This window comes from Bufo gargarizans, chromosome 11, assembly GCF_014858855.1.
Source record: "Bufo gargarizans isolate SCDJY-AF-19 chromosome 11, ASM1485885v1, whole genome shotgun sequence".
Lineage (NCBI taxonomy): Eukaryota > Metazoa > Chordata > Amphibia > Anura > Bufonidae > Bufo > Bufo gargarizans.
In genome coordinates, this window is record NC_058090.1 from 25200738 (window position 1) to 25221968 (window position 21231).

At 46.5% G+C, this 21231-nt stretch overlaps 1 protein-coding gene across 3 annotated transcripts in view; it reads right to left on the minus strand.

Annotated features, from left to right (window-relative positions):
- LOC122921953 (thioredoxin domain-containing protein 16-like) overlaps positions 1–21231 on the minus strand; it is a 56023-nt gene that overhangs the window by 20747 nt on the left and 14045 nt on the right. Inside the window, exons 6-17 of one of the 3 annotated variants that reach the window (XM_044272297.1) lie at positions 20653–20727; positions 20118–20239; positions 19801–19891; positions 18729–18885; positions 17023–17189; positions 16689–16749; positions 15286–15397; positions 13425–13571; positions 12390–12449; positions 7248–7416; positions 4283–4419; positions 3660–3744 (exon numbers count right to left, since the gene is read on the minus strand). In XM_044272297.1, the coding sequence (XP_044128232.1) occupies positions 3660–3744; positions 4283–4419; positions 7248–7416; positions 12390–12449; positions 13425–13571; positions 15286–15397; positions 16689–16749; positions 17023–17189; positions 18729–18885; positions 19801–19891; positions 20118–20239; positions 20653–20727 (1383 nt within the window). Of the gene's footprint in view, positions 1–3659; positions 3748–4282; positions 4420–7247; positions 7417–12389; positions 12450–13424; positions 13572–15285; positions 15398–16688; positions 16750–17022; positions 17190–18728; positions 18886–19800; positions 19892–20117; positions 20240–20652; positions 20728–21231 lie in introns of all 3 variants that reach the window. The other 2 variants (XM_044272296.1, XM_044272298.1) reach the window with 2 other exon arrangements.

Sequence of the window (21231 nt, forward strand, 5' to 3'; positions counted from 1 at the left end):
GATGTGGAGGCGCTGGGTGGAGAATGGGAGTTTGGTTTCTGCGGCTCTATCGAGAGATTGCATACGAGGGCAGTTTTCCCTATTGGGTCAGTTATCATAGCATATGCTGTTTAATGGGGGACGTCGCTAGATCACTTTAATCTCAGCTCTCATTGAAATGGCCTTCCTGATACGTATCTAATAGAGAAATAAAGGTACTGCAACTGTCTCTCTGTTGGATCAAGTAAAGGGGGTTGGTTAAATGTTATACAATAATCTAACATTAAATATGCAATGTCCTGTATCCTTATAACAACATGTATCTGTGCTTCTATTCTGTACTACGATGCTTTCATGTTATTATGGCGACAGCCTCATTATCCTGGAAAGACTCTGACGAGATATTTGTTGATGTATACAAAGAATTTATTTTGTTAATACCTTTATTGAAAATCAATAAAAATTGGGAGAGGATTTAAACTTTTTATATTTTGGTGATTTTTTTAGGAATTATATGGTAGTATTTAGTAGGCAGTATATAGCAGTATTATGTATGGCAGTACTATGTAGGCTGTATATGGTAGTATTATTTTGCTACTGACAGTATTTAGCAGGTTGTGTATAGCCATATTATGTACGGCAGTGCTATGTAGGTTCTATATGGTAGTATTATTTAGGTACACATTATGACAGTACTTAGTAAGTAGTGTATGGCAGTGCTATGTAGGTTCTATATGGTAGTATTATTTAGGTACACATTATGACAGTATTTAGTAAGTAGTGTATGGCAGTGCTATGTAGGCATCTGCATTCCTTATTCGTATGTCTGTTCTACAAAAAGGTGAAACACATGTCCTATTCTTGGCCACCAAATGTGGTTCACAGACTAATTTAAGGCCACTTTCACACTAGCATTTTCAATTTCCGCTATTGAGATCAGGCACAGGATCTCAATAGCGGAGGAAAACGCATCAGTTTTGTCCCCATTCATTGTCAATAGGGACAAAACTCAACGAAATGGAATGCAGCAGAATGCATTCTGTTCCATTTGGTTGCGTTCCCATAACGCACACGAAAGCACAGCAAGCAGCACAATGTAAGTCAATAGGAACGGATCCGTTTTCTCAGACACAATAGAAAACGGATCCGTCCCCCACTGACTTTCAATGGTGTTCATGACGGATCCGTCTTGGCTATTTTAAAGATAATACAACCGGATCCATTCATAACGGATGCAGACGGTTGTATTATCAGAACAGAAATGTTTTTGCTGATCCATGACGAATCCAGCAAAAACGCTAGTGTGAAAGTAGCCTGAGTCAATTGGTCTGCAAAAAAACAAACAATGCAACATGAACATCATCCGTATTTTGGGGGTCTGTAAATCTACCCTTATAGTGTTGTGAGGTTATCTTATAGGGGTTGTACAAGATTAGAAAAACATGGCTGCTATCTTTCTTTTATTTTTTTAAATACTTTATTGTTGTAATGCAAAACTTTATATCCATATTACTTTGCAATATTATAAAATTCATAAGCCCGTCAGTTCTATTGAGTGACATTGATTTCACTTCACCAACCCCCCACCCAACCCCACCTTGCAGGAAGGAAAACAAAAAAACCAAAAAAAAATAAAATAAATTTTTTTTTTAAAAAAAATAAAACAAAAGGGAAGACCCTTCATAAAGCCTAGGGGGGAAAAAGGTTCTGATTAATTAACCCTATTCCAATCTTTCCAGAGTTTTTCCCACTTCAAGTAAGATCCTCTTTGTTTGTACAGAATCTTTTCATAGGTTTTCACTTTCTCGACCAGGCCCAGCCAATTGTTACACTCTGGAGCGGAAGGGGAAAACCATAATCTAGTGATCAGGAGCCTAGCCAAGAACATAACCTTGATCAGCAATTGGCGTTTTATAGGCTGACAGTTGAGCTCCGATAAGTCCCCCAGGACCCATATCCTGGGGGACAAAGGGACAAAGATGTTAAGTTTATGAGCCAGATTATTTTGGACCAGGCTCCAGTATCTGCTCACGATTGGGCAGTCCCAGAACAGGTGTAAATGATCTGCCCCGGGATCGCCACAGCGTGGGCAATCGGAAGAGGCCCTAAGGCCTCTTTTGTATAACCATGTGGGTGTCACATAAATTTTGTGCAAAATATTAAATTGTACAACAATGTGATTAAAATTGTGTGAAACCAACTTTAAACTATCCCCCATGTTCTCCCAGTTTGGAGAACCCACCTCTGAAAGTAGAGAAGACCAGGCTCCCTGTCCTGGAGAGAGAACATCCGAAAAAAAGTTATTCATTAAGTGCTTATAGCAATGTGATATTTTAATTCTCGTGACAGTTTTCTTACAAATTAAATTGTGTAGAAATAAAGGGGTATCAATAAAAAATTGGCCGTCCGAAGTGCAAGATAGTGCTGACCTCAGTTGGAAATATGGAAACCAAACCACCTCACCTAAATTTGCCCTTTGCTTTAGTTCCATGAGGGGCAATATTTGTCCCTCACTGACCACTTGGTGTAGATACTGAACATTTTTGTTCCTCCAATACTGGCAGCAGTTTAAGTCATTTAAATTAAGGAGCTTTGAGTTGTGCCACAATGGGGTACAAATAAGTGACGCCTTAACTCCACACCATCTCCTTATGGCCAACCAAGTCCTCATAGCCATTTTGCAGAAAAGTGTGTACCCGCTCAGTGCGTTTACTAGATAATCAGACTCCAATACAGTAAAGAAATCCGAGAATCCTGAGTCTTTCACCACTCTACTGCAGAGAGGGCTATTTTCCCAGTCATTAAAAAGACATAATTGGGAGGCCATAAAGTAACCCCTAAAATAGGGGAGGTTGAGACCTCCCCGCTCATAGGGCATAGAAAAATAGAGTGCCTTTAGTCTCACGCGCTTCCTCCCCCATATTAAATCATTGAGCATCCGGTCTATCAATCTAAAGTACTTATCTGCGATCCATACAGGCGAGTTGCGCAAAATATAAAGAACCTGGGCAGTACTACCATTTTTATTAATGAGATTCTGTCCGCTCTAGAAAGCAGGATTTTTTGCCATACCTTAATTTTAGCCCTCACCTTCATCAACAGCGGAATCAGATTTAATTGTAGATATTCATGCGGTTTGGCAGAAACTGTTATCCCCAGGTATTTTATTGACTCGGAGATCGTCAACTGATTATCCCATTCGCCACGCAACTCGTCTATAGGAAGGAGGACGGTCTTATCCCAGTTAATCTCCAAACCGGATGGATCAGAGAAGAGACCAACCAGCTCCATTATACGAGGGAGAGTAGTGTCTGTTTGATGCATAAAAACCAGGATGTCATCTGCATAGAGTGAAACACGATCATACTCCCCATTTATGCCGAAGCCGGCCACCTTTGAGTCCTGCCTTATACTAGTTGCTAAAGGTTCGATGTAAATATTGAATAGCAGGGGGGAGAGGGGACAGCACCACATCTGTCCATGGGTTGAGTTAGGTATTGTCACTGAGCTCCTCTGAAATGAATGGGTCTGAGCTGCAATACCACATGCAGCCTGTGGACAGGTGTGGCACTGTTTTTGGAAGGACACGTTTTTCTAGTCCTGGACAACCCTAGTCATGGGTCCTGGTATACCGGCTTCACCAGGGGACAAAGATTTACAACATGTACAGAATCACTCACAGGACTGAGGCGGATTCTCCGATGTAAATTCCTACTACTGCAGAACCTCTTAGGTGTCTTGCGGCCCTGATGAAATCTTCAGCCACTCCAGAAAAAAAAAAGAGCAAAATTTGATTTATACATCTTTGTGGGGGAAAAAAAATACAGATTTTTTATAAGCGCTGCACCATTAGACAGGAGGAGATTAGTAAAAAGTTCTGATATTTTCTAATATACTTTGTGTTTGCTTGTTGTCAGTGAATGGCAACAGTTTTGAGGGGAAGGGGTTTGTTAAAGTTGCATCTAGTGCAGACAATCCTCTGTGAACTAAATGGATCAGAAGCAAAAATATCTCTCCTTTCAAATAGTTTGCTACAATGTATCAGTGCAGGTAAAATGTATCAGCCTAGCCCTAGAGTCAAAGCTGTTTAGTTCACAAAAGACTGTCCAGACTGGATATGATTGTAACAAACCCTCAGCTGTGAGACCATAGCTAGCTCAGCGTGAGTTTTCTGCCTTCGGATGCAAACAAGAATGTTGCTGTTCACTGAAAGCAAGCAGAGATCTTGAAAAAGGTAGGACATTGAAGCACAAAGTATATTAGAAAGTTCCTATTAGGGGATATCCAATGCCCTTCTATGTACCTTCTTTCATATCAAGGGTAAATAATCCCAGTATTGACGTGTTGTGATAGGGCAGTAGTGACGTATGCATCGCCCCACTTATAAAGCCTTCCGCTTCTTCCATGGTATGTATCTGCCGGGGACATTCCAGATGAAACCTAATAAAAACATGAAGGCATTAATAATGGTCCAGCAGCTGCAACAGGACAGTAATGAAAGCGTGTAACACTGGGCCGACAACCCCGGAGCTGCACTCACTATTCTGCTGGTGCAGTCACTGTGTACATACATTACTAATCCTGAGTTACATCCTGTATTATACTCCAGAGCTGCACTCACTATTCTGCTGGTGCAGTCACTGTGTACATACATTACTAATCCTGAGTTACATCCTGTATTATACTCCAGAGCTGCACTCACTATTCTGCTGGTGCAGTCACTGTGTACATACATTACTTATCCTGTACTGATCCTGAGTTATATTCTGTGTTATAATCCAGAGCTGCACTCACTATTCTGCTGGTGGAGTCACTGTGTACATACATTACTTATCCTGTACTGATCCTGAGTTACATCCGGTATTATACTCCAGAGCTGCACTCACTATTCTGCTGGTGGAGTCACTGTGTACATACATTACATTACTTACCGTGTACTGATCCTGAGATACATCCTGTATTATACTCCAGAGCTGCACTCACTATTCTGATGGTGCAGTCACTGTGTACATACATTACTTATCCTATACTGATCCTGAGTTAGATTCTGTATTATACTCCAGAGCTGCACTCACTATTCTGCTGGTGGAATCACTGTGTACATACATTACTTATCCTGTACTGATCCTGAGTTACATCCTGTATTATACTCCAGAGCTGCACTTACTATTCTGCTGGTGCAGTCACTGTGTACATACATTACTTATCCTGTACTGATCCTGAGTTACATCCTGTATTATTCTCCAGAGCTGCACTCACTATTCTGCTGGTGCAGTCACTGTGTACATACATTACTTAGGCTACTTTCACACTAGCGTTCGATCGGATCCGCTCTGAACGGATCCGATCATAATAATGCAGACGGAGGCTCCATTCAGAACGGATCCGTCTGCATTATATTTGCAAAAAAAAGCTAAGTGTGAAATTAGCCTGAGCGGATCCGTCCAGACTTTTACATTGAAAGTCAATGGGGGACGGATCCGCTTGAAGATTGAGCCATATTGTGGCATCTTCAAACGGATCCGTCCCCATTGACTTACATTGTAAGTCTGGACGGATCCGCACGCCTCCGCACGGCCAGGCGGACACCCGAACGCTGCAAGCAGCGTTCAAGTGTCCGCCTGCTGAGCGGAGCGGAGGCTGAACGCCGCCAGACTGATGCAGTCTGAGCGGATCCGCATCCATTCAGACTGCATCAGGGCTGGACGGAAGCGTTCGGGTCCGCTCGTGAGCCCCTTCAAACGGAGCTCACGAGCGGACAGCCGAACGCTAGTGTGAAACTAGCCTTATCCTGTACTGATCCTGAGTTACATCCTGTATTATACTCCAGAGCTGCACTCGCTATTCTGCTGGTGCAGTCACTGTGTACATACATTACTTATCCTGTACTGATCCTGAGTTACATCCTGTATTATACTCCAGAGCTGCACTCACTATTCTGCTGGTGGAGTCACTGTGTACATACATTACTTATCCTGTACTAATCCTGAGTTACATCCTGTATTATACTCCAGAGCTGCACTCATTGTTCTACTGGTGCAGTCACTGTGTACATACATTACATTACTTGTCCTGTACTGATCCTGAGTTACATCCTGTATTATACTCCAGAGATGCACTCACTATTCTGCTGGTGCAGTCACTGTGTACATACATTACTTATCCTGTACTGATCCTGAGTTACATCCTGTATTATACTCCAGAGCTGCACTCACTATTCTGCTGGTGGAGTCACTGTGTACACACATTACTTATCCTGTACTGATCCTGAGTTACATCCTGTATTATACTCCAGAGCTGCACTCACTATTCTGCTGGTGGAGTCACTGTGTACACACATTACATTACTTATCCTGTACTGATCCTGAGTTACATCCTGTATTATACTCCAGAGCTGCACTCACTATTCTGCTGGTGGAGTCACTGTGGAAAAGGGGTAGTCACCCAGGAAAAGCTGGGTGACTACCCCTTCAGAGTTGTAACGTCAGATATATTGGTTGTCACCGCTCTCAGAGTTGTAACGTCAGATATATTGGTTGTCACCGTTCTCAGAGTTGTTCTGGTCACTGGGTAACGTCAGGACGTCAGAGAACATTGAGGGAGAATAATCAGAACTAGGCCACAGCATACCTGGAGCTGTTGCTCATAGCAACCAATCAGATTTCAGTTCTCATTCTCCAGTAGCTCTTTTGAAAATGAAAGCTGCAATCTTATTGGTTCCTATGGGCAATGGCTCCATGAGTCCTTAGGCCTAGTTCTGATGAATCTCCTTCACGGCACTGTGTTATTTCAGGACACGCATGAAACATTTCAGCAGTGACCCGGGGCATCACATGTATAATTACACGTAAACTTGTATTCCTGTAACTGATGTTTCCCTTTAATCGACGTCTGCCACTGAATCACCGGCCATAATAAAATCAGGATGAGAGGAGCCGGCTCTGGGACAATGCATCGGATACAATTACGGATCATTGGATTAAGACTGGAACGTAAGCGGACGTGTCCCTAACGTGACCTGCTCCAAGTACTGTGGGGCGTGAGCAGACGCCCAATTCCCTTTGAAAATCGGAAAAATTGTATCTGTTCCTGGGAAAGCTGGGTGGAAACCAAGATAGCTGCCATGACAGCTCTCAAAGGGATTGTTACCCAGTTTTTCTAGGGCTTCTGTGCCTAGCCACAGTGGTAATCGGACACCCAGGCAGAATTCACGTTCAGGTGTCTGGAAAGCTGGGTCACGCCCCCGATGCCTGCTGCGATGGACTTACAGTATGAGAAACCTTGCCAGTTCGTCGGTGCCCATCATGCCCTGGTACAGGACCGGCTCCTGCCCTGCCTGGTAAATCCGTACTGAGGGAAACTGCCTGATCTTCTCCTCGGTGCAGACAACCGTCCAGTCAGCGCAATTCACTGCGGCCAAAGACACCTCCAGGATCCCTATGGGAAGATACGAGAAAAATTCCAATAATCCGGCATCACTCACCGCACCTTCTTGTCCATATAGGTCCTTCGTCATGTTAAAATAACAAGAGCCCTGGTGTCTGAGATGCCCCCATGTGCCGAGGACGTGGAGTGCCGGACTATATGGCGAGTCTCTGCTAACCCAGCATGGGACAATTTCTCCATAAATCGCAGCAAAAAAGGGACAAAAACGGAACATGTGAACACAGGCTGACACAACCGCACCAGGCCTGGGGTGTGAAGCCCAATTTTTATAAACGTGACCGGCAGGGTCCTGATCCGGTGACAGGTGACCGCCGAGCGCCTCATCCTGCTCCCGCTCATGCTGTATATACAGATGGGTAATGTCAGTCATATAAACACAGCGCCGGCAATGTATACAGCAAGAGTGGAAATTCTGCAGATGTAGAGCCGTCACTTCTCAACACCGCCACGCGTCATATACCTCACACTGACACCAGGGAGCCAATAAAAACTCCCCCAAATAAAGTCGGTGCATCTAGCGTGGTCCCTGAAGCAGAAATTAAAATCTATGACCCCCTAAGAGCAAGCGTAGATCGGCGCCATAATTTGCAAGTTATAATAACTCTATTTGTCTCTGGGAGGCCACGCCCCCTCCTGCTAAATCTCCCCCAACTTTCCACAAAAGACGGAAAAATGGCAGTTTTATTAACTGTGCCTCATGACGTCTCTCATTAAAGGGGTTTTCTGAGATATCGATATTGGTCACTAGTATCAGATTGGCGGGAGTCCGACTCGCAGCACTAACGCCGATCACCTGTTTGACGGGGTCGGTGAGTGACACGCCCATTTACTAGGCCAGCGACACATTTAAGTGAATGGGGCTAAGCTTCAATACCAAGCACAGCCACTATACAATGGACTGGAAGCGAGTAATCCTGAATTTGGCGCAAAAAACACCGGTGCAGATGGATTATACATCCAAGGTTTCTTCTTTATTGTAGAATATTTGACATGTCCAGAATAAGGCTACATTCTCATGACCGTGTATGTTTTACGGTTCAGAAAATTGCGGATCCGTAAAACACGGATACCGGCCGCGTGAATGTAGCCAGCCCTATGACAGAAATGCCTTCTTTTTTGCGGGGCCGCGGATAAGAACTACGTATGTGGACAGCACACAGTGTGCTGTCCGCATCTTTTGCAGCCCCTTATTGAAATGAATGGGTCCGCACCCGTTCTGCAAAATTGCGGAACGGATGTGGACCCAAAAATACGGTCGTGTGAATGCACCCTAAAACAACGTGTTTCGGGGAAACTCAAGTCCCCTTCACTTATGTTTAGAAGATATACCATACTGTGTGTTGATTGGTTTAAAATATATTTACATTCTTTTGTATGTTTCAAAGAATGCTGAACAGTTGCGGTCACTTGATTGCGGCTCCCGCGACCACGTGACCTGTCCTTTATGGTGAGGGGACGCTAGTGTACAGGGCCATGTGGGGTCACGTGATCGCAAGGCCCGTGACCACGTGACCCGCAGCCTGGACACCAGCGCTGGTAGGAGTGAAGTAGTTCGCATTGTGCCTCGGTCATGTGATCGCCATGCGTGCGGTCACGTGCTCACTGCTCCTCCATACTCCCGCCCTCCGTTGCTTGAGTGCATCTATACAATGTACGCGCTGTGCTTGGTAAGCTGTGAGGCCACGGCGCTCACTTGAGAAACACGGCCTCCTCAAACAGCTGATCAGTGGTCCTGGGTGTCAGACTCCCATGATCAGATACTGAGGGTAGGTCATCAGTACGGCTGCATCTGCCGCTCCAGCGTGCTGCTCGAGCATAGAACAGCCTGCCGAAGTTCTGCCAGACCCCACTGACTATAATCGGGTCCGGCAGAGATCCGGCAAATAGGTAGGAAATTGGCCAGACAAAAACCGCAGCAGGCGGTATTCTCTGCTGGAACTGCCAGACGCGGGTGTGACACTAGCCTAAAAAAATCTCGAAAAACTCATTTATAGAGCTGCAGACTTCACACAGTTGCACTACTGACCTTCTTTCGTCTCCACTAAGGGGAACTCACTGCATCAGGATTTATACAGCTCCTGTTGAGCTCTGTAAGCTCCCCCTAGTGGTGGCTGCAGGTGGCCAAAATTAGATCTCTGCAAGAAAAGAAGCAGGAAAAACATTAAAGGGGTATACCGGTTAAAGAAAGTTATTCCCCATCCACAGGATAGGGGATAACTGTTAGATCGGTGGGGGTCCTTCAGCTGGGACCCACACCGATCACGAGAACGGGAGCCCTCTACCACGTAGAGCCCCCTGAAACGGACAGATCGGCATTTCTATGGGAGTGCTGGAGATATAAGAGCGCTGTACTCGGCTCTCGCTGGGACTCCCATAGAAATGAATGGATCCGTGGTGTAGATTTCCGATCAGCCGCTCCGCCCATTTCCATAAGGTACAGGGCTCACGTTCTCGTGATCGGCAGAGGTCCCAGCGGTAGGACCCCCACTGATCTAATAGTAATCCCCCTATCCTTATTTCAGAATAAAAATCTGTAAAGTGCACAGCTCTCTGGCCTTAGAGGAATGCACCGCTATTCAGTCACCCCCGCGTCCAGTCCTGGCCGGTATTATTTCAGATGTGAAGCGTCTATCACTAAACCCTATAGAGATCAGGTTTCCCTCACGTCTCTATATGAGCTAAATATTTACTTCGCACCGAAAAAGCCCCTTGTAAGGTGAGAGGATGGAGAGACAGGGCGACCTCTGAGGTTTAATCCCTGCCCTCACCCTCCGTTACTTCTACCAAGAAAGAAAATCCACATTGGAGCAATTTCTCCGTAAAAATCCACTTCTAAGCGGCAATAATATACAGATGCAGCAGAGCCGAGTTGGTCACCGGACATATGTAACGATGTGTGGTTTAGGACCTGCCTGAGAAGGAGATTTATCATCAGAACTTAAAGGGGTCACCACTTGAAAAGCACAGTATTTCTCAGCTATCTACACAACAGGTGATAAATGTATGATCGCTGGGGGTCCGACCGCTGATCACAAGAACAGGGGTCCCCGAGTCCCCCCTGATGGAACAGTAGTGCACATTTGCTTTTATGGGGCTGATGGAGACCCTCTTGTCTTGAGATTGCAGAGCGTCCCAGCATCGGACTCCGCACAATCTGATATTTATCACCTATCCTGTGGATCAGGGATAAATACTTTTCGCAGAATAATTAAAGGGTACCCCCATAACTGATGTGAAAAATTTAAATCAGACATCATATAAACCTCTTTCTAACAAAGCTAGAACCAGCCCTGGACCTCACATGGAACTAGAGATCTCATTCATTGCTCCAATTAGTCTGCTAGATTTATTCCAGGCTGGCAGCTCAAGGGGTGTGTCCTTTCAGGCGCAGCTCTCTCCCTATGACAGCTCAGAGGGCATGTCCTTTCTGCCATGACTCTCTCACTGTCACAGCTAAGGGAATGCGTTCTCTCTGCAGCAGCTCTCTTCCTATCACAGCTTAAAGGGTGTGTCCTTTCTGCTGCAGCACTCTAATAGCTCATGGGGACATGTCCTTTCTGCTGTAGCTCTTTCCCTGTAACTGCCACAGCTTCTAACAGTAATTATGGCTGATGGCAGTAGAAAATTTAAACTGAGCACGTTCAACCACCTCTGAGGTGGACAGAGAAATAAGGAAAAGAACAAACAGTAGGTGGCGCTATACAGATTCCTGTTTACATCCAGATACATCCGAAGGTGAGTGCCTCAATTTCCTTTCTCTTGTGCACTGGATACAGTGACATTTTATTGAATAACTCAGTGGCTATACTAAATGTTTAATTACATGCAATTACAAAAGTATTCCGACCCAGGTGCTGGTTTCAAAAATGTAGAATATTTTTCCTGGCACAACCCCTTTAAAAGGGGGGATAGAAACATTTTCAACAAAAAAAAACTATCAAGGTACCAAATGAGAATGGAGGAACTTTGCTATGGAAACCTTATTTTTTCACGGTTCTGCAGTTGCAGTTCTCAGAATGTAACCTGCAGTGTAAAGAATGGAGGTTTATACTCTGGTTGTTATGGTCACATCCAGGGACATATAGAGACAACTTCTCTCTAGTCTATATTATATGAGATGTGTGAACCAAAATGTAAACCTCCTAACCCGACAATATCCTAAAATAAGGCTACTTTCACACTGGCGTTTTGGCTTTCCGTTTGTGAGATCCGTTCAGGGCTCAGCGGTCCAAAACGGATCAGTTTGCATTCTAATGCATTCTGAATGGATAAGGATCCGCTCAGAATGCATCAGTTTGCCTCCATTCCGTCTCCATTCCGCTCTGGAAGCTGTTTGCAGCGTTTTGCTGTCCGTCTGATGAAACTGAGCCAAACGGATCCGTCCTCGCACACAATGTAAGTCAATGGGGACGGATCCGTTTTCTCTGAGACGATCTGGCACAACAGAAAACGGATCCGTCCTCCATTGACGTTCAATTGTGTTCAAGACGGATCCGTCTTGGCTATGTTAAAGATAATACAAACGGATCTGTTCTGAACGGATGCAGACGGCTTTAGTATCTGAATGGATCCGTCCATGACGGATCCGCACAAAACACGAGTGTGAAAGTAGCCTAATTACGGAGCGTAATAACATGGCCCATAAGCCCCTTCAAAGTGCAAAAAAAAGGGGTGGGGGTTAAAGGGCACTCACTTGGGGGGAGTTAAAGGGCACTCGCTTGGGGGGAGTTAAAGGGCACTCACTTGGGGGGAGTTAAAGGGCACTCACTTGGGGGGAGTTAAAAGGCACTCACTTGGGGGGAGTTAAAGGGCACTCACTTGGGGGGAGTTAAAGGGCACTCACTTGGGGGGAGTTAAAGGGCACTCACTTGGGGGGAGTTAAAGTGTACTCACTTGGGAGTTAAAGGGCACTCACTTGGGGGGAGTTAAAGGGCACTCACTTGGGAGAGAAAGGAGCTGCGTACCTTTATACTTCTCGGCCACCTCTTGAAAGAACTGAAGAAGAGTTATGGAAATGTGTTCCCCTGTAGGAGAAAAAGATGATGTATCAAGAACAGAAAATTCCTTCTCCCCCACACCTCGCCAGAACAGGGGTCCGTCTCATCCAAATACAGTGGCAGGCCGAGCATTACCGCTAGCGCCCCCTTCATTCTCAGCGCAGTACTCGGGTCTCTCAGAGATGACGGTCAAGCGTGGCCTGCTGCTCCATTCATTCTGTGGCCCCCCACCTATCAGATGAGTTACCCTTGAGAATAATCTTAGAATTTGCCACGACCCCTTTAACTAGAAGACGACTCATGCACAATACTGCTGGGTGTCAGACGGCTGCCTCGAATTGGCTGGAGAGTACACGTGGGCAACCCCTTTAAATGGTTTAGGTGCCCACCCCTGCTGATTTCAGCATGGCCAGCTAACTATCTAATGTATATGGTGTCCTCCCAACTGTCCCTTGACAGCAAATGTTGTGGGGGGAAAAAGGATCAGACATGCTGGATCTTAACACGCCCGATCCTGGATCCGACAGGAGAGAAGAAGTCGCTGGAGATAAATGCGGCGTCTCTCCATTGAAAGCACATGCAGGCTCTGCTGGGCCCAGCATGCACGTGTATGAGGTGGGGGGGGGGGGGGGGGGGGGGGGGAGATGCATTGACAGCTTTTGTCCCATCAGGACTGGGACTATCCATATGCCCTTTTAGGACATCATTAGAGGGGATATCCCCCACCACAAAGCGGAGGTACAGTGAGGCACATGGTGGCACCATGCACCTCTCTGAGAGCCATATAATAGCTCTGTACAAAATGGAGCCACAAAAAACCCAGACGTGTCCTCGCGTTTCTACAAGGCAAATTATCTGCATACGTTTAGTCTCCCTCGTGAAGGACCCCTGGGTGGACGTGACTTATTAGCTCCGATGAAGCAGGATTACAGGAAAGCTAAACACGGAGACATGATGTAGATCGTCACATCGAGCGCTACCTCCAGGCGTCTGGGAACTCACAGATCATGTAGAAGAGGACGGCGGTGGGGCGCGCGCTGGAGAAGACCGTCTTGAACGTGTCATCTGTCAGGGAGGGCACCAGCCTCAGCGGGAGGACGGGCCTTCTGTTCCTGTATACGTCCCTCGCTACCTCATCATCCTGGACCCCTACAGTAAGGAAAGTATGCGCAGCTTAAATATTTACATGGGACTGACAGCTGTTTAAATACTAAGAATGATACTGTAATCGCTGAGTCAGGAGCACATGACAGGAGCCATTCAAGGCATGGGCTGGAAAGATATGTGTGGGGCACGGCGAATATTGTGTGTGTGGGGGGGGGGGGGGGGGGGTTGGAGGTAAAAGGAAAATACTCAGCTCTTTAACCCCCCCCGCCTAATGTTAGGAAGGATCCTTATGCTGACCGGTCAAGGCCTGGACTCCACAAGACTCGGAGGTGTCCTCTGGTATCAGATCCTGTGAGGTCCTCGGTGCGGCCTCCATGATGTAAATGTGATTCAGACCAGGCCGCCTCCCTCCCATGGTGCACTTAATGCCATCTTTTTTCCAGGTAAGTGATGCACACACCTGTCCGTCCACATGATGTAAAGTGATTCATCAGGCCAGGCCGCCTTCTTCCCATAGTGCAACCTGGTGCTATCTCCTCTCCAGGTAAGTGATGCCCTCGCTCCCAGCCATCCACATGATGTAATGTGATTCATCAGACCAGGCTGCCTTTTTACCATAGTGCACCTGGTGCCATCTCTTCCCCAGGTAAGTGACACACAAGCACCCAACCGTCCACATTATGTACATGTAATTCCACAGACCAGGCCGCCTCCCATAGTGGACCTGCTGCCATCTCTTCCTCAGGTAAGTGATGCACTTGCTCCCAGCTGTCCACCAGATGTAACATGATTCATCAGACCAGGCTGCCTTCTTCCCATAGTGCACCTGGTGCCATCTCTTCCCCAGGTAAGTGACAAAGAAGCACCCAGCCATCTACATTATGTACATGTAATGCCACAGACCAGGCCACCTCCCATAGTGCACTTGATGCCTTTTTTTTCAGCAGGTAAATGATGCACACACCTGTCCATCAGACCAGGCCGCCATCTTCTTCCCATAGTGCACCTGGTGCCATCTCTTTCCCAGGTAAGTGATACACTTGCACCTGGCTATCCACATGATTCATACAGGCTACCTGTCCAGTCCAGTTGGGCCCATTGTAGGCACTTTCTATGATGGACAGGGGTCAGCATGGACGCTCTGACCAGCCGGTGGGTACAAAGCCCTCATACATAGCGAGCTGGGACGCCCTGTGTGTTCCAACAACTTTCTATCATCAAAAGTAAAACGGTGAAAGCAGCACTCCATATGGATGGAAAAAAGTGATTTTACTCCAGATGCAACGTTTCTAATTGACTGTGGATATACTCTGTCGGGGTGAGTTGGACCAAACCTCATGGCAGGAGCACCCAGTACTACCACAGTGACCGCCGGGGTGCTGTTCCCCTTCTTTTCAGAGCAGTTTGGTGCAGATAAAGGAATAATGAGGAAGGTTTCTGCCAAATCAGAGAAAAATATCTTTTGCATAATAATTTGCGCGGTGTATGTACATAACCTAATACAGGATAGGTGCCGTCACAGTGTCTCAGTCCATACATAAAGGGAACAGGGAAGCCGTTGCAGTGAGGTCAAACACTGTGTGTCCACCAAACATGAATGCGGGCTAGAACGTGGCAGAACCAATCAGCAGGGACTGTAGGGGACGGTCACATGGTCAGAGGATGAATGCCGCCAGCTGCCCATATAAGGAATGTTGCACTTTACAGCTGAAATGAATGCACTGGGGCCTCAAAAACTACAGGATCGGAAGATTACCTGGATCACCATGACTTTCTTCGGGCTTCTCAGGCTGCTCTTCCTTAGACACATGTATGAGGTCTAAGATCTGCTGAGTCTCTTTCAACTTCAGGTACTTTACCGGTGAGTTCTGTAAAGAGGGAGATAGTTAAAGTGATGACCGCTGGGATAAGCAGTACATTTTTGGATTGGTGGGGTTCCGACATCTGGAACCTACACTGATCCTGCGGGGCTGATGTAGTGCCTACCCTCTTAAAGGAACTGTCCCATTAAAACGACTTATACCCTATCCATAGCATAGGGCATAAGTGTCTGATCACCGCTGGAGCCCCTGCCGAGCACCAGGACAGGGGCCCGTGTCCTCCCAACTGAATGGCAGAGTGGACATGCGTGTACGGTGCCGCTCCATTCAACTCTATGGGTCTGCCGGAAATACCTGAGCGCTTGTACTTGCCTACCTGCAGCCAACCAGGTAGGGGAGAAAAAAGTAAACGGGCGCAATGCTACAACAGTGCTGCAGCCCCTTCATTCTCAGGATGGGTGGAGGTCCCATAACTCCGATCAAAAAAATGCTGATGTATGCCAGCGATATGCCATCATTTTATATGATGGGAATGCCCCTTATCGTATACTGATGAACTATCCTCAGGATAGGTCATCAATATCAGATTGGCGGGGGCCCGACTGCCATCACCCCTGCCGATCAGCTATATGAAGAGAACGCAGTGCTTATATGAGCACTACATTCTCTTCTCTGTTTACAGCTCCGCCTTCCCATTCACTTCAATAGGATAGCTCTGTCCTGTTCAAGTGAATTGGAGGAAGTCATCCCATTAAAGGGGTTCTCTAGGCCGTTAATATTGATGACCTATCGGATCGGTGGGGGTCCGACACCCGGCAGCCCCGCCGATCAGCTCTATGAAGGGAAGGTGCGCGCAGTTAGCGCGTGCCATCTCCCTTCTATCTTCCTGCTTGCTGCTGCTATGTCTATGGTGAGCAGGTAGCCTTTCCTTTTTATACAGCTGATCGGCAGGGGTCCTGGGTGTCGGAGCCCCCGCCGATCTGATATTGATGACCTATCCTAGGAATAGGTCATCAATATTAAAAGCCTGGATTACCCCTTTAAAGTAAATGGGACGGCGGAGCTGTAATTACACCTGGTCAGCGCTGTAATGTCGATGGCGAGCAGGTAAACAGAGAAGAGAATGCAGAGCTCATATGAGCGCAGCGTTCTCTTCATACAGTTGATCGGCAGGGGTCCTGGGTGTCGGAGCCCCCGCCGATCTGATATTGATGACCTATCCTGAGAACAGGTCATCAATATAAGATAAGCAGACAACCCCTTTAAACACAGGGGTCGCCAATACAGCCAGCAGTAATGGTGGACTTTTGTGGAGGTCGGGTACTCGGCCTACACTTACTTCATCTGGTCTCTTCACAGCCACGTTGTAGGCGACAGGAATGTTTATCCCGGACTTCTCCCTGGAAATAACAGCAACAATTTAACTCTGGAACTAAAAAAGTACAGAAGACTTATCACATAAACTAACATGAAAAGCTGGACTTACTCCGAAGATCTCCCCTACTCATAAATATGCAGGCTCAGATCAGCCATGCGTGCATACAGAGATAAGCGGCCAAGAGACTATCTGGTGCCGCTTATTCACAAGGGAATGAAATCCTTCTTATAATACGAATAAAAACACTATAGTTAATAGGGTTTAAGCTGAACCTAGAGAAGCCACAGAATCTCACCTCTGTACTACGCCCACGCCGGCTTTCCCCAGTAGCTGCCAGGCCACGTCCTTCGCCGTCTCCATGTCAACTTCATAGGTCTCTTGCTGACTCAGAATAAAGATCACAGGTAATCCCAGCTGGAGGTGAACGCTGCTAAATTTATCAGGATCGTCGGAAACCTCAACCTAAAAAACACAGACACCAATGGCATCAGTCTGCAATGTCACATCCTATCATTTCCATTAAACTGACTAATCCCTCCACACAAGGCACAGCCAGGACAAGATGTGATCAATTCATGGGAGGGCCAGAGGGATGAGGTATTTTCTGGGGGAAAAATTATCAAAATCTACACTGAGTAAAAATATAAACGCAACACTTTCGGTTTTGCTCCCATTTTGCATGAACTCAAAATCTGCAACATTTTCTACAGACACAGAAGACCCATTACTCTCACATATTGTTCACATCTGTCTAAATCTGTGACAGTGAGCGCTTCTCCTTTGCCGAGATAATCCATCCCACCTCACAGGTGTGGCAGATCAAGGTGCTGATTAGACAGCATGAATATTGCACAGGTGTGCCTTAGACTGCCCACAATAAAAGGCCACTCTGAAATGTGCAGTTTGATCACACAGTACAATGCCACAGATGTCGCAACGTTTAAAGGTAGCGTGCAATTGGCATGCTGACTGCAGGACTGTCTACCAGAGCTGTTGCTCTCATTTCTCTACCAAAAGCCGTCTCCAAAGGCGTTTCAGAGAATTTGGCAGTACATCCAACCGGCCTCACAACCGCAGACCACGTGTAACGACACCAGCCCAGGACCTCCACATCCAGCATGTTCACCTCCATGATCGTCTGAGACCAGCCACCCGGACAGCTGCAGCAACAATCAGTTTGCATAACCAAAGAACTTCTGCACAAACTGTCAGAAACCGTCTCGGGGAAGCTCATCTCATGCTCGTCGTCCTCATCGGGGTCTGGACCTGAATGCAGTTCTTCGTTGTAACCGACTTGAGTGGGCAAATGCTCACATTCGATGGCGTCTGGCACATTGGAGAGGCGTTCTGTTCACGGATGATTCATCCATGACCATCACCTCAAGTTGCAGCATGTTAATGCACGGCCCCATATTGCAAGGATCTGTACACAAATCCTGGAAGCTGAAAACATCCCAGTTCCTGCATGGCCAGCATACTCACCGGACATGTCACCCATTGAGCATGTTTGGGACGCTCTGGATCCGCATATACGACAGCGTGTTCCAGTTCCTGCCAATATTCTGCAACTTTGCACAGAAGAGGAGCGGACCAACATCCCACAGGCCACAATCAACAACCTGATCAACTCTATGTGACGGAGATGTGTTGCACTGAGTGAGGCAAACGGTGGCCACACCAGATACTGACTGGTTTTCTGACCCCTCCCCCAGTAAGGCAAAACGGTGCACATTTCAGAGTGGCCTTTCATTGTGGGCAGTCTAAGGCACACCTGTGCAATATTCATGCTGTCTAATCAGCACCTTGATCTGCCACACCTGTGAGGTGGGATGGATTATCTCGGCAAAGGAGAAGCGCTCACTGACACAGATCTAGACAGATTTGTGAACAATATTTGAGAGTAATGGGTCTTTTGTGTCTGTAGAAAATGTTTCAGATCTTTGAGTTCAGCTCATGCTAAATTACTGTTGGATTACTAATGCTTGTAGTGCAGGCACCTACCACTAGAGGGAGCCCCATGAGTTTCAGAAAGCGATGGATATGGATAGTGGTCAGGGGCTGGTCTGACAACGTTCGCTGACATTTCTGATCGGCCCTCGTCACTGATTTACAATGGATGAACACAAGTCTTGCCGCTATGAGGCTGGGGTCTTCAGGGCTAGAAAAAAAAAACAATAGGTGATTTTTTAAATAAAATAAATACATGTAGAGGTATTAATATGTATTGTATTTTCATCCTATGTCAGCCACGTCTCGGGATGGGAAGCGGTTATAAGGGGTGACCCACGAACAGCAGGATAAGTGCTAAATGAATGTTTGCTGGGGGGGAGGGGGAAGCCCACTGCTGGGACCCCCACTGATCACAACCCCTGCATAAATGGAAAAGTAGTGTGCGTGCATGACCCCAGCTCCATCCCCATCTATGGGACTGCCAGAAGTAGCCAAGCACTGTACTTGGCAATCTCATAGACAGTGAAGGAAGCATTGGTCACACATGCGCCCTGCCGCCCCATTCAAAGTCTATGGGGTCTATGGAGACAGCTATGTACAGCACTCTGCGGTTTCCATTGATTCCCTTCCTCCCAGATTTGGAATGGAGCAGCAAGGCACATGCATGACCACTACTCCATTCATACGCCTCCCCCCTGCATTCTAGTCATTGGTGGTAGTCCCAGTCATCATCACCTTTTCTGTGGAGGGGTAGGTGACCAATGTAATTTGCTGAAATACTAATTTAGAAGTGCTGTGAGTTTTTTTTCCAAAAAACTGCAGGCTTACTTGATGCTATAAATCAATCATTTGCAACGTGGGGCTCTCCAGCTGTAGGGTACTACAACCCCCAGCATGCATAGGGTTGTAGTTCCTCAGCAGCTGGAGAGCTACAGTCTGCAAACACTGCTATAGTGCATCTATAGCAGTGATCAGCGATCTGATGAGTAAATGATACAAGCATGCCCTCTGCTGGCAGATATTAGGAAGTGCAACAAAAAGAGCAACGGAAAATCTCATCTTTTTGCAAAGAAAGACTTAACGACTGAGAAAAAAAAAGACTAAGTCATGACAACATCTCTACCTCATGCTCTTCAGCACATTGCTCTCTGTGGTTACCACAAACTGGTGCGTCGATCCATGTGCAAAAGCGGCTTCCATGACATAACGGTGCTCTGAGGACAGGAGGAGGGAAAGAAGTGACTGAACAGCAGTATAAAACTAAACACCGGGATGCCACACATATAAAATGCATTACTGAGATTTATGTCGCTAGGAAATGGCTGATAACAGGGAGCAATAGCTTCTACCCAACAGCTCAGACAGTGGAGACAAGACAGAGAATAGGGGTTGTGGTCTTCTTAATGTTTCTCAGCTCCTTTAATGTTATGTGTGCCGTACCTGGCGTTCCGATCGCCCGGACGTAAGTGAAAACAATGTTCTTCTTCCCTTTCGTGGCGTCTTCTAATTTCTGGAGTTCCAAGGTGGAGGTGATGTACTTGACTTTGTTATATAGGAGAACGCTGAAATATACGGATAGGTGTGTGACGATGCCTTCAAGATCAGTGGGCGCCCAACCTGTGGGACCGCCGCTGATCCTGAGAACACCGGGGCACGAGCTCTCTGATGATTTTCCTGGACAGCGGCGCCCATATCCACCATTACGGGAAACAAATTGCAATGACCCCTTCCATTGTGAGGATCAGCCAGGATCCTGGCAGACACATCCGGCAGTGACACCTCTTATGCCTCCTCACCTCTGAATTACCAGGCAAATTTGCCTGTGACACCCTGTGATAGCTAATTCAAGAGCATTCGCTGCGTCATATTGGTTGTCACCTAGCTTTCCAGGAAGACTATGGCTGGAAAGAATCATTTGCAACTAGACAGAAGAGACGCTGCTTCGTATTGTCAGGTGCGAACAGGCGCTACTCACAATAAAACATTGGCGACAATGGCGTTGACATCAAACAGCGTATCCACGGGGAATTCCCGCAATAATTTGGATCCCCTGAAGAAGAAACGATGACAGATTAATCACGATAATTGGCTGGATACAGTAAACTGAATCATGGAAAACAGCACAGAATCTATAGGTCACATCACTGACATATATAGAAGGAAGGAAGGAAGAAAGAAGGGAGAAAGAAAGATATGGAGGGAAGGAAAAGGAGGCAGAAGCAAGAAAGAAAGGAAGGGAGGGAAGGGGGAAGAAAGGAGGAAAGAAGAATGAAATAAGCTAAAATAAGGAACGGTCAGTCTAAAAAAAAAAAAGAAGAAAGAAATAAGGAGAGGAAAGGAGAATGCCAAGAATAAAAGAAGGGAGGAAATAAGGAAGTTAGAAAGGAAAGAAGGGGGAAACTAGAAAGAAAGGAAGGGAGCAAAGAAGGAAGTGAGAAAGAGAAAGGGGGAAGGAGGAAGCATGAAAGAAAGGAAGGAAAGATCTAAAAAAGCTTAAAGGGAACCTGTCATCAACATTATGCTGCCCATATTAACAGCAGCATAAAGTAGAGAA